The sequence below is a fragment of the Scleropages formosus genome, chromosome 5, assembly GCF_900964775.1.
Source record: "Scleropages formosus chromosome 5, fSclFor1.1, whole genome shotgun sequence".
Classification (NCBI taxonomy): domain Eukaryota; kingdom Metazoa; phylum Chordata; class Actinopteri; order Osteoglossiformes; family Osteoglossidae; genus Scleropages; species Scleropages formosus.
The window spans coordinates 12,912,216-12,926,221 of record NC_041810.1 but is presented as its reverse complement, the minus strand read 5'-3'; the positions used below and the strand labels follow the sequence as shown (position 1 = coordinate 12,926,221).

The 14,006-nt window shown below is 43.5% G+C and overlaps 1 protein-coding gene across 3 annotated transcripts; it reads left to right on the top strand.

The window, feature by feature from the left end:
• The first annotated feature begins 913 nt into the window (after nucleotides 1–913).
• On the top strand, nucleotides 914–12,877 carry tspan5a (tetraspanin 5a). Of its 3 annotated transcripts, XM_018759782.1 has the most exons (11): nucleotides 914–1,271; nucleotides 5,337–5,387; nucleotides 7,682–7,828; nucleotides 8,744–8,914; nucleotides 9,544–9,669; nucleotides 10,477–10,524; nucleotides 10,840–10,956; nucleotides 11,194–11,255; nucleotides 11,800–11,895; nucleotides 12,467–12,512; nucleotides 12,632–12,877. In XM_018759782.1, exons 1-9 carry the CDS (start codon nucleotides 1,191–1,193, stop codon nucleotides 11,870–11,872), a joined length of 876 nt encoding a protein of 291 aa, XP_018615298.1. In that variant the 5' UTR covers nucleotides 914–1,190; the 3' UTR covers nucleotides 11,873–11,895; nucleotides 12,467–12,512; nucleotides 12,632–12,877. The 3 variants fall into 3 exon arrangements, with proteins under 3 accessions (XP_018615298.1, XP_018615299.1, XP_018615300.1); XM_018759783.1 differs by lacking the exon at nucleotides 5,337–5,387; XM_018759784.1 differs by lacking the exon at nucleotides 11,800–11,895 and having other exon boundaries at nucleotides 12,632–12,832.
• Nucleotides 12,878–14,006: the final 1,129 nt, after the last annotated feature.

Here is a 14,006-nt window from a genome sequence, read left to right as displayed (position 1 = left end):
TGTGCACATTTTAAAAAGTGCAAACCATCAGTGAATATTACAATATCGACTAAGAAACAAGAAACACAAGGCCAATTGAGACAAAAACCCAGTGCCTGTCCAAATGTACATAATGTGTATTTATATTATAGCATAGGATAATGATGTAATACTGTTTTAATGCACATATACAAGTATAATAATAACATTACCATGTACTGTGTGTGCAAAAGCAAGGAGCTAAAGTATTTGGCCTGAAGGAGGAAGGAAGAGCAGGATGGCATACATTAACACATGGCACATATGCCCCAAGCTCTCTAGTACTCCTGAAAGTAAAGTGGGGGTTAATTTGTGTGTAGACCTTAGGGCTAATTAAAAAAAATAGCTATAGAAACATCACTAACAAGACAGCAGACAGAACAACCACAATATTGTCTATAAAACGCTAGACTCGTATCAGCTTGTGAGGATAAAACACATTAGGGCAGAAAAAAAAGCTGAATTACCAGAAATGACCTAAATTCAGCAATTAAGCCCATACCATGCAAGTACACCAATAAAATGTATAACTTATTTTCATGTTAATTTTTTTCATTTAATAAATATGACTAATGTACAAATGAGTAACGCCCTTTTTTGCTAACTTGAATGTTTAATAAGAAATTTTCAAGATGTTATATAATAGCAATGGATGTTAATGTTACTGAAGCAAATAAATTTCCGAAATATTTTGAGTATTTTTATTTCTTTGCATTGTGAAAAGGACTGCTTCAAAACATGGATTATGTATAGATTATTATATACAGTCCTTAGAGCGACACCCTCCTATCAATGGCAGATAGTACCTGACAGGGCACTGCCGGAAGTCCCGCCCATCTCGAGCGACTTGAAATCTGACTGGTCAGCGCTTCCGTCCGTCACCAATGACGTAACGGGGATTTAACTCGACTATTATAAACTGCGGATTCGTTAGAATAAAGGCGCTTCTCTATTTCCTCCTTTCGTCTATTGTTTTGCTCGAAAAAACGTATGACTTTAGCACCGGTCGCTTCAGACCGTTACTGTGCTCCGATGAAGACGAAGACAAGAATTAATTTAGACGGGAGCTGCGATTTTGGAGAAGATTAGTCGAGCCGTCCTCTGAAATAGAGCAGCAGCAGCTTCAATCTATGATTCAAATAATAATCTTATTATTCTCATGACAAGTGAGGATGTCAGGGAAACATTACAAAGGACACGAAGTCAGTTGCTGCATCAAGTACTTCATATTCGGATTCAATATTATATTTTGGGTAAGTAGATTAAATTTTCTTTGCGAATGCGTTATTTATTATACTGTAGATTTGCTACAGTGGCGGCAGGAGCGGGTGTGTGAACTGATATACACATGACATTTCTTTGATTGATTCAAATAAGAGGTAGTGGAAATGAAGTGTTCATTGATAGAATTGTGTAGACTTGTCAGATTTATAGTTAACTATGTTACCTGTTACAGTGAGTGTAAATCACTCCCTGATCACTGCCTTTGTAGTAAAAGAGTGGAGCACCACTGGTCACACAGTGAGAAGTACATGGCCAGGGACTGTACACTGCTTTCTGTCCCCTGGGATCACGTAGAGCTGACAAAGCAGGCATGACTGAAGCAGAAGCATAGATGACTTTAACGGAAACATTTAACACCATTTAAGTACTTTGCATGCCCAGTGTCAGAACACACAACAGGTATTATTGCATGGTCTCCTTGTGACGTTACTTTACAAATGTTCTAAGACAGCTGCGTTTCACGTTGACTTCTTCTCCGACGTTCTCCTGCCAATGGAGATGAGCTGTCAGGCCGGTACCAGAAAGTCAGCATCCTATCTATACGGCAGGCTCTTATGCATAACTGGAGCAGAAGGAAATGAAATCCACACTGATGTGCACATTTTGCAGAAGGAAAGACAAACAGCATTTCTCAGATTAATGGGAAGTCAATAAGGGTCCCCTGAGAGGAGCTCTTAATGAAGACACTATCACAGCGATGGCTGAAGGGAGGAGGCACAAGGGCCTGTTATGTTATTTGATATCCAGTACAACACTGAACACATCACCTCCCGGACAGGCAAACTGAGCGACGCGGGATCTTTCTGCTCTTTTCAGCAAAACATCGGAGCAGTGGTGTTTGAAAGGGACAAGCCATACTGACCTTTAACGGCTGCGGCAATGCACGTTCGGTGCGTAGTCCAGGGCATCGCAACTGCTGGGCTTTTGTTCGGATCCAGCTTAGTCTGTGTGAATTTCTCTCCATGTTCACGTGGGTTTCCTCCCACAGCCCAAAGAGGTATTTTGGATGGACTGGTGACACTAAATTGCCCATAGTATGTGTATTTGCCCTGTGATGGACTGGTGTCCCATTCAAGGTGTACCCTGTTTCACACTGTACTTCCTGGATAGGCTCTGGACCACCACATCCCTGCACTGGACAAGCAGTTATTGATAATGGGTGGAAGAAAGATAAACCATTTTAACTTGATCACAGTGTTTCACTGCCACTGCAAGGTAAAGGTAGATCCTTCAACTGCCTGCCTTGCCCTTCACCTCCTCCTACTTGGCTTGATGTTTTTATCATGGGCGCCTCATGGGCGGTTCATATAGCCTTGGCAGGGAGCAAGAACAACACTCAAGAGACTTTAACCTAGACCGTTTCCCCAACAAATCGTAAGCATCAGCCTCAGAAAAGCGATCTTTGAGAAGCCATGAGGAACAATGGCTCTTCTTGAGAGTGTGGGGGGGGGGGGGTCGACTCATGGGGGTGGTTTTCATCCAGAGGCATGGCATCTAATCAAGATGCGTGTGCGCACACACATACGTCTGACAGACACAGAAAGTTCTGCTCTTCTCCATGCTGGATGGCGCACATTGTTCAACAAAATGGAAAGCGGCAGGGGGCGTAGTGATTAAAGCTTTTGTCTTGTAATCAAAGGACCTGGTTTGGATCTTCTACTCCTGCTGCAGTACCCTTGGTTAAGGTACTTAGCCTGAACTGATACAGTACACATGACCCTACTGTAAATCATTATAAGTCACCTCGGAGAAGAGTTGATACTTTTTGTCGTTATGGTTTGTCAGTGTTTGCAAGCAAGGCTGTTATATATCTGTTTTGCTTCCTTATGTTCTGAAAATCCCCAGCTGAATGTGGCCTTTTTAGACCCTCTGTATGGACTTTTCACTTCCTCTTGAACCGGTGAGCAGTGAGTTGTGACAGTTGGCGCAGCATACCTGGTCCACAAGTCACAGGGTAAAGGACTGAACTAATAACATGCATGGAGGGGAAATGTACCATTCTGTTTCCCTGGGTCTGAGGGGTATGTATGTCCAGGGCTCCCCTGTATGCCTGATGTGTATCTGGACACTCATTTTGGCCTCCTTCATCTTGCTTTGATGTAGCTCCATCCTTAATTTTACGCAGACAAAATAACCAATTGAAGCTGTATTTCCATTTTTTTGTGTGCTGCAGCTTACCACCCTCTTGGTGACCTACATCACTGTAGCCATTTGAATCAAAGTGCTGAAGTGGGAGATTTACAGGGATTGATCTTTTTGGGCCGGTACATGTATTTGTGTGTCTCGCTTATTATAGGGTGCTGAATGGACTCTGTGCAGCTGTGGGAGAATCACAGGTTGGCATGTTGTGTATTTTTTCCCGTTTCCGTGGATGTGCAAAGATGCCATGGGGTTGGAGACTGACTGAAAAGATTGCAGCAGGGGGAGGAAAAAAAAAAAAGGAGTTTTACTGCATATTTCAGTGATGTTTCAAAGGCTTTTCCCAAACCATTGTGTTGGGGAAATTTACACAGGAAATAGGATGTCACTGCTGAAAGACGGTGAGGTTCATCTTCATTTGGTGATGCGTTTGGGACTAAAAGAGTTTCTCCCACTGTGGTCTATTCATAGTCATGAAGACATTTTCGTTACTGGCCACATTCTGCTTGGTGTCAAAAGCAGTGTTCTTCTATGTGATGTTAGAGAGAGGTGGCAGTCAATAAAGGTATGTGTTTCTCTCATGTTTGGGGTCTCGCTATTGAATGGAATGTGAAGTTCACTCACCCGACAGCAGGTCAGACACATGCAGGGAAGAAGCACCCCAGCAACAACTGTTCAGTCTCCAAACGTGTTCCAGACATGTCTGTAGACACAAGAAGCAGACAAAGGACAGCAGGTGGAGTAGAGGTTACAGCCTTCACCTTGCAATCCACTACTTTCTGGGTTTGAATTCCATGCCTGGTGTCGTACCCTTGATTGGTACAGTAAAATTTCCCCAGCTGTATGAAAGAGTAAATCATTGGTAAGTTGATCTAACATAATAAATCACTTTAGTACGAAGTTATCTAAAAGATTATTATTATTCTTATTATTATTAGTGATAGATAAAGAAAATAAATACATAATATATATAATATTAAAAGAGGGGCACGGTGGCTCAGCAGGTTTGGCCAGGTCCTGCTCTCTGGTGGGTCTGGGGTTCGAGTCCTGCTTGGGGTGCTTTGTGACGGACTGGCATCCCATCCAGGGTGTGTCCCATCCAGGGTGTGTCCCTTCCCCCTTCAGCCTTGCGCCCTGCGTTGCCAGGTTAGGGTCCGGTTTGCTGCGACCCCACTTGGGACAAGCGGTTTCAGACTGTGTGTGATATATACTATTATTACTATATCATAATATATGTAAACAGCTGAATGACTGCATTCAGTGTGTGAATGTTAGTATTGATTGTCTTATTCCAAGGATGTGTTACGCAACACCTGTTAAGCTGTCCCTCTGTGTTTGCTTCCCAACATTAAATTGCTCTGAATTTGAAACACCAAGCCTTTCATTCTCAAAATATATATTCAAATCAATTGCTAAAAACCATCAACATTTGGCTACAGACTCATATACTGCATATATATGGATCAGGAGCCAAAAACAGTGTTCAGAAATACATATTAATAATGGGTATTTGCCAAAGGTTTCAAACTGACACGCAGCCATCTCAAATCTGAGTGTGACATCTATCTACACACCTGTGAAGCTCTGCTCTGATTCCCAAGGAGGTCAGTACAATATAGAGGACAAAGTGTAGTGGTTGCACACTTGCTGTGCACTCAGTCACCCATCTGTTAACCCAACAGTATCTTTCTCAGTTACAGGCTTCTGTCCAGAATGCATGAACCAATACTGTAAAATCAAACGTGGTCGCTTGACGGCCAATCTGTGCAGCTTGTGCATGATAAGATGCATTTTAAGGACTGTCTGACATCAAGTGCAAAGGAAAGTAGCAGGTAGATGTGTGTGAGCTATTTGTGTCACTGGCAGTAACAGTTACTATCCCCCATGTTTTCCAGTTGTTGGGGGTGGCATTCCTTGGGATCGGCCTGTGGGCATGGAGTGAGAAGGTGGGTCTGCTATCAATCTGTATGTTCTTGTACATAACCAACAGATCAACCGCTGCGTTGCAGGAAGAGCTCTGTGTTCCTCTGGTTGCTTGGTGGTGCCACTCACAGGGAGCAAAATTAAGTCTATTAGTTCTTACTTTTGGCCCCAGTGTGGTAAAATGATCCCCCTCTGCCCCTTATAGCTGCTGAATCCCTCCCAGCTTTCAAGAAGGTTCTTTCAGAGCCAGCTCTTTCACAGCCACTTCTCCCCTGATCTTCTGACAGCTATATAAATGAGTCTAGCAGTCTGTTGTGGTTATAATCATAATTATAGATAATTATATAACACAGAAAATTGTCTATGTATTTGCCATTTGAATATCACTTCTATAGACAGCTACAGAGCAGTGTGAACTAGCAACATGGTGATACAAAATAAGCCATGCTTTGATAATCTTGTGTGTCTAAAGCTTTTCTGTTGTTGATGAACTTCTATGTCATTTTTGAAAAAATGTCTGCTAAATGCATAAATGTCAAAATTATTTTAACATTCTTGCTAGAACTGTGTCACTTCTTTCTGTATCAGGATGAAAAAACATACAAAATGCTTATAAGGACTTGGCCTCTTTGCTGTTTTTCTCCTCACATTTTTTTTTTTTTTTTTTTAAACTTAACTCTACAACACTTACACACACACACTATCAGAAACCGTTTGATCCAAGCAGGGTCGTGGCAAGCCGGAGCCTAACCCGGCAACACAGGGAGCAGGGCCGAAGGGGAAGGGGACACACCCAGGACAGGACGCCAGTCCATCGCAATGCACCCCAAGCAGGACTCGAACCCCAGACCTGTCAACACAGGAGGGCACTGGCCAAACCCGCTATACCACCACACCCTCCCTTACTCTACAAGTGAAGTTTAAATGCTGAAAGGATTCGACATAGCTGCTTGCGATATAAGAGCCTCTTGCCTTTAACTTTGTTTTTCTCCTGAGCCCCATGCAGTCAGTATCTGTGATTAGTCATATTAAAAGCCAACTCAGGCTGCAAAAGTGAAGTTTTTTTTTTGGTTTTGTTGCTGCTGAAAGTGCTTTTCACTTCCATTTTGATGAGGTTATGAAAGGAGTAAAAGGCCCTATCAAAAGCAAAAGATGTGAATTTAGAAGCTGGCACATGCTTGGGGCTTTTAAGGAGATGCTTGGATCTAAAAAGGGTCCATACTTTTGTGTGGGAGACTGATGGAGGAGAGCACAAATGTTTTAGTCTCTTGTCCTACCCCAGTACAGATTCTCCATCTTGGGGACATATCCCATCACCTTTGAAGGAAACTGGGCCAAATTTACACCCAGAGGAACAACTCAACAATGCTTCTTGAAAGAGAAGTCACTGAAATTACAGGAATTCGCTGCAGTCTCCAGATTAGAAAAACCTTTCTCAAGAGAGACAAATACATTTAAAATGGATCATGACCAAATCTGTACACACAGGACAAGGGCAGACTGCAACATGTCACACAGGCAGCAGAGAGGACCACTGTGAGCTGGCCAGACTCCAAGCCCTCTACAGTTCCAAGATCATAAAATGTGCAGGCAAGATGATGACAGACCCTTTGCACCTGCATCATTCAGTGGTCCAGTTCCTTCCTTCTAAGAAGCAAAACAGGGCAAGAAGAACACAAACAACAAGGCACAGAAAGAGTTTTTCCCCCCCCATACCACGTTCCCCATCAGCCTCTGAAGTGCACATCATAATTCCTATCTACACTTGAATGGACTTTTAAGATTCCACTGTTGGGATCAGCTATAAACTAACAGAATACAATTGAATTTTCAGACTTTGTATCAGGTTTCCTTTTACAGTATGCTTTTACATTTGTTTGTTTATGTGATGCTTTGCTCCAAAGTGACTTACGATATTCAGCTGCTGTGATTTACCCAATTAAATAGGGTAATTTACTTTATCAATTCAGTACAACTACTAAGGTACCATAGCTAGAAGTGAGATTCCAATCCATGGTTTTCTGACTCCAAATGCAGCAGCTCAAATCACTACTCCACCTACTGTGTGCTATTGTCATGCCACTCGAGTGTAGTACTTTTACTGAAACTGTTAAGGGGAAGTCCTATGGTATAACGTTTCAAATTTTTTTTTTTTTTTTTTTTTAAAAGTAGCAGCTCTAATCCCCATGTGACGTCAACCAATATATACAGGATTTACCTAACACTCTTAGAATTTTTCCCAGGCTCTGAGATGACAGTGACCCCTCCTGTCTCACATTGCCACTTGTATTTTTCTTCTTGCTCCTCGTCTCCACAGGGAGTGCTGTCCAACATCTCCTCCATCACAGACCTGGGGGGCTTTGACCCGGTGTGGCTCTTCCTAGTGGTTGGTGGCGTAATGTTCATCCTGGGCTTTGCTGGCTGCATTGGCGCTCTGCGGGAGAACACCTTCCTGCTCAAGTTTGTATGTGAACCCAACCCCTGTGCCACTGCACAGCACACCTTACTATCTCTTTTCTAAGCTCCTGCTTTCTCATTCACTGTCTTACTCCATCCTCCATATGTCATCATCAAGAAGAAGAATAAAAAGCCTGCCAATGTGTGTATGTGTTTGTTGCGGGGGTAGAGGCTGATCCAAAGAGGAACGGGGTACTGGAACCGAAAGCTTCATGCAGCATTCCTGCTGCTTTCACCTGAAATGCCTTTGGCTGCTTTCAGATCTTCTTCATGGAGCTTCCGCTTTTGAGCAAACAGTCCACAGTTGCCTTGGAAAGAATCACAGGACGCCCACTGCAGGAGACAGCAACACCAAAGAGCCATCACCTGTCTCTGCAAATGGGGTTTATTTGTGTATCATTGTCAAAGCAGCCTTGTAGGAACATTTGTAGGTGCTGGTTTGGCGTTTAATGCTGTAGGGCAGCTATACGGTAACTTTGATATGAATGATAAACACAACATGGAGAACTCATCAGAACATGAGCTCAACATTCATTACACAAGTCCTTACCATGACAAACACCATTTTCACTCTGAACTTCTGCGTTCTGTTGGTCACTGAGGATGCGTGCGAGTTAGCTGTCTGTAGATCCGAAGATGAATCAAATTTCACGGTGTCATTTTAAATGGGGAAGATTTAATTTTATTCCATAAAGCATTCAGAACTGGAGAACTAAGAGTTGGAACTTTAAGTGCATCCTTCTCCAATAGATATGTAGCCACAATTAGTGAAAAAGCAGAGCTTATATTAAAAATACAGCCTCAGAGGGACTATGTAATACAGAATGGGTTTGATTTAAAACTGTATTTCCTCACAGATAGTGAGCAGCAACAGTAAAATACAGACATCTGAGCCACGATCTTGTTTGCGTGTTCTGTCTAGTTCTCTGTGTTTCTAGGGATCATCTTCTTCCTGGAGCTCACAGCAGGAATCCTGGCCTTTGTCTTCAAAGACTGGATCAAGGACCAGCTCAACTTCTTTATCAACAACAACATACGAGCCTACCGGGACGACATCGACCTGCAGAACCTCATCGACTTCACACAGGAATATGTAAGAGTACCATTGCCAGGGTGCCGCAGAGGCTCTTGCCATACCAACCCGCACATTGTCAAGGAACAGACATTTGACTGTCGTCGTACCATTTTGATTGATGACTGATGTCAAGAACTTTCCGTGCTCTCTGTAAGAGAAAAGATCTATTTGAGAAAATATAAGAAGACTGTAGCAACTGAACCCATTTACTCAGAAAGTTGTCTGATAACTAAAGCCTGTGCCCAACTGTTCTTCGGCAGCTTTTGGGGGGGGGGGGTCTGATAACACCAGATTTTTGAATGTGGCTTTCAGTCTCTCTCATTGTGGATTCGCTGCACGTTTATAAATATTAAATGTCTATTTAGAAAAAGCAATTTCTGATTGTGCCCCTCCTCTGGCACAACATTTGGTAACTCAGCCGTAGGAGCTGGACTGAAACGGCAGGCAGGCAGAGAGGCCTGTGCCTGGTTGGAGGGGGGGGATGGGGGTGGACTGGGAATTTAATTAGTTATTGGCAGCTCTCTTAGTGGAGCTGTTTGTTCCCCTGGCTGTCTCACAGCCCTGTTTTGCATTAGCTTTCTCCAAGCTGGGTGCAGATGTGTGCAGAATTCTGAGAAGGCTCACAAACGTACCCTTGTGTCTCACAGTGGGAATGCTGTGGCGCATTCGGGGCCGATGACTGGAATCTGAACATCTACTTCAACTGCACGGACTTGAATCCCAGTCGGGAGAAGTGTGGAGTGCCCTTCTCCTGCTGCACTAAGGATCCTGCGGTATCTTGATCTGAACCCTGTTCCTTCTGTCACAGTAAAACATTCTTTTCAATGCAATTACAATTAATGAGAAGCACAGCTTCACGCCTGTGCAGGAAGACAGAATGACAATGAAAATTTGATTTAAAAAAAATAACCAGGTTTTACCAATATTTTGCTTCTTTGAATTGGCACTACAGAACCTGAACACCTTTAGTTGTATCCCGATGCTCCATTTTCTTCCGCACTCCATGTGTTTCACATGAATTGGGGACTGAGTGTGTGCAATTACCATGTGGATAGACCGGCATCCAATCCAGGGTGTACCCTGCCTCACACCGTGCCTCTGGGATAGACTCGAGACCACTGTGACCCTGCCTTTAACAAGAGGTTACTGGTAATGGATGGATGTTATATTTTTAATTAGGGCTTTTCTTATTGAGTGGACCCCTTCTCTTGCTCAACGCCACGGCTCTGCACTGCACAGGAATGTTGAGCTCATGTTGCCTTATGTAAGTGCGCAGCTTTACACAGCCTTCAGCCCCAGAACCTGCAGTGTCTTGCTTGGCCTTCATACCCTCAGCACTGTCTTTCTTTAGTCTCATATTCCTCAGAAATTTTTGGCCTGATCTGGTGCTGTGGTCTTAGTGAGCCACACTACAGTCTAGACAAGGAACAGTCCTACTGAAGTACTGATGAAGTACTTAAGATTGTAACAAACATGTCTGCTAGAAAGGAGGTTAGCAGTGGGTACCTTACTGTCAGACCTTGGGGCTATGGCACTGTCAGGGGACTCTGGGACACTTATTTGGTTCTGTTTTGTTGCAGGAGGATGTAATCAATACACAGTGTGGCTATGACGTGCGAGCAAAAACGGTGAGTCGGGTCTCTGGTTGCCATGCAGGGCAGTGTCCTGGCAATGAAATGTCGCATCCCACACTGAATAAAAAGCCTCTTCTTTAATTTCACTTTATGCAATTTCTCAGACAACGTCTATTAAAGATGGATTAACGGGACCCTTTTTGGATATTTCACTGGCATTTAAAAGCTGGTGTCAGACCCAGCAGGACCTAAAGACAGGGTTCAGAATGTCTCCAATAAACATCTGCAGAAAACACTTCTTAAGAGATCATTTACCACATTTCCCGCCGTACACTACCTGTTCTCCCCTCACGGGCTGTTTGCCCACAGGACTCGGAGCAGAAGACCTTCATCTACGTGAAGGGGTGCGTGCCCCAGTTTGAGAAGTGGCTGCAAGACAACCTGACGGTGGTGGCTGGGATCTTCATCGGTATTGCGCTGCTGCAGGTTAAGACGGAACACAATTTATATTCATTGCTGCTTGGAGGGAGTCACTAATACAGTCTGCCCTTCTCAAGGTTACATAAAAAGCATGGGACTTGAACTCCTAACCTACTGGTCACACTGGTTTCCTAAAGTGCTGTGCTACCTGTTGACTGGACTGTAGAACAGTTGAATTTTTTATACATGTTGCTTCAGGAGTGTTGAGTTTTTGATGTCTCTCATCCCATGTTTTATTTTCAGATTTTTGGGATTTGCTTATCCCAGAACCTTGTAAGTGACATCGAAGCTGTGAGGGCAAGCTGGTGAGGATAAACTGACCCCAGATCAGTGCCATCTGTTTGCTCTATGTGTCTATACAGCACTAACTCATTGATGCTAACCATGCTATTACCTTTATGCTGCACCCTTGACCAATGTACACACAGCAGAAATATATTATTTTAATATCCACTATTATAATATCATATTGGATATTATAATATCTAATATTCCCAATAAGATTGGGAAAGGTTGCCCCTTGCTGGAAAAGATGTATACTTCAGGAATACTGAATTAGCATTGCTTGAGAAAAGATGCTTATAGGCGAGAATTCTCAATTCCCAAATCTGGTTACTAAAGAGCTAGGAGTAGACAGTAAACACCTTACAGTAAATATTTAACATAGCATCGGTATAACATTGTTCTAAGGCTGCAGGCTTTTGACTGGGTGAGAACTTTATCAAAGTGGTTGAGATCCATCTCCCTTTACACAATCAGATCACTGGGGTCATTGGGGACATCAGGAGCTCCTGCTCACATTCACCATGCTTTTCACCTCACTCCTCATTCTTGCCCCCGCTTCATCAGGGTGCCCCCTTCCCTGGCTGCGTGCAGGCCACCTCCGCCATGCTCTACCAAGAAGGCCAGAGCGTACTCGTGAGGATGTGTTTGTGTGTTGACCTGGTGGGTGCCACGGACACTTCTCTTACCCCTCCTCCTTTGATTGGGAAGGGTCAGCAGAGTAGGTCTGCCGGTCTTTCCGATAGACCATGCATTGACAGCACTAGTTTCTTTCTTCTTGTCGCCTATGACTTTATCCACAGCTTACAGCCGTTTCCAACAAAAGCAGAATATGGGCCAACGCTGTACATGCACTAGGACAGCAGAGTGTGTAGCCTTTAGCACCGCACCACCTATAGTCCAAGCTCAGCTCACATCATCACAGTGCTGCTGTCGCTTTGGCTACATCAAATGCTTTCCCTGGAAACTGGTTACTGCATTACAAGCTTGTCCATTATTCATCCTCCTACAAATCCTGCCCACCTGGGCCACAACACTGTCCCCCAGAGCTGTGATCAGTGTGAACCTGTCACCTATTGTCGTCATGGCGTGGCACCTTCATGGTCCCCACATGCTTTCCGCTGCCTGTGGCTCAGCCATTTGGTTTCCCACTTCCATCTGTACAGCAAACCAATGGACTCTCCCTCTCTCTCTCTTTCTCCCCCCCCCTCCCCTCCCCTCTCCATCTCTGTAGTCTGTTCACCTGAGACCGTAGCCATCCCTCAACTCCACATCAACAGGTACTGTCCCTGCAATTTACAGGTTTTGTAAAAGTTAACCATATGGGGCAGAGGGGGTTAAGGGTTTTTTTTTTTTTTTGAACACTGACTCAGTAAAAGCCGTTCTTCTTCATCAACAGGTCTCCTGATGCAAGACAGCCAAGTGAGAAGAGAGCGAGTAGATGCAAAGAACCACATTATCTATATATACAGAGTGTACTACTTGTTTGATTATCTGTACATATTAACACTTTTGTAGGAAGGGAGGGGGGGTTCTGTGTAATTTTCCCAAGAATCATGCTGGTGTCACTTTGTGTAATAAACATTAAAAAAAGGCATTTTGTAAATGAAACTGGCCCCACTGTTCTCCACATAATGATCACAGTCATGACCTTTTGTGTGGCACTAGCTGTGTACTGTGCACTTTGGAATGTGTGCTTGCTATAACACACCAACATTTGATTACAGGACTGCCTCACAGCCCATACACACACAAGCTGTTAAACCAGATCAGTCAGAAGTATTACTGTTCAGCTCAGTAGAAAATAGTACAAATGTAATTTTTCCTCAGTGGGTAGTTGATATTTTAATATGACCTCAGTATTAAGAACCACATTTTTAAGGCAAACTAGTTTTTTGTGTTAACTCACAATTCCCACACTTTGTACAGCCTAAGATGGAGGAGAATTTCCTCCCCATTGATTAGAGGTTACTAATAGTGTTCTGTTTGGTCAGTGGAGATAATGAGGATGTTTGTCTAGGTTATGGGCTTTCAGCTTCCAGCCACAATGGTACTAAATGGTGGTATTTTTTGTTAAAGTTTTGATGTCCCGTCTATCTTTGGATATGGAGCTCCAGAAGCAATGATCTCTACTTGCTTCAGTGCCATTAACAGGGCTCTCTTAGACAAGTATTCCGGTGTCAGCCAGTAATCGGGTGGACATCATTATCAAGCTGAAAATACAGGGTGCATCTCTGTGTGTATGCATGTGAAAATTCAACATGGCCATATGTTTAAATGGTTGCACTGATTTCCTTGTAAGTTTGACACTGGGAAACACACTGCCCTCTTGATTCTAATTGCTGTGCCCCAGGACCTTATGACAAAGAGTAATAAAAATGACAGGGTGAAATGGAATGTAAGCGAGTCCTTCTTACCGCGTGGCTGTCTCTCCTGGTCCGACAGAAAGGTTGTGATCATTCAGAGACTCCAAATCAGTTATCCCTGTTGTCATTCCCTGACTCATTCACTCCACCAAAAAAATAGTCTCACATCTCCTGACTGTACCTGGACAGGGCTAAAACATGAACATCCAGCATTGCTGCTGGACCATCAGAGGTGCCTTTTTATTCAGTGACCCATACAGGAGAGACAATGGGCCTGTGCTGGACACAGAAATAACTTTGTACAATCAGCAGTGCAGTAATTAGTCAATGACTTGTAACCTGAAGATTGTACGTTCGAGTCCAGCAAGAGCTCTATAGTACTCGTGAGCAAGGTACCCACTGAAAATT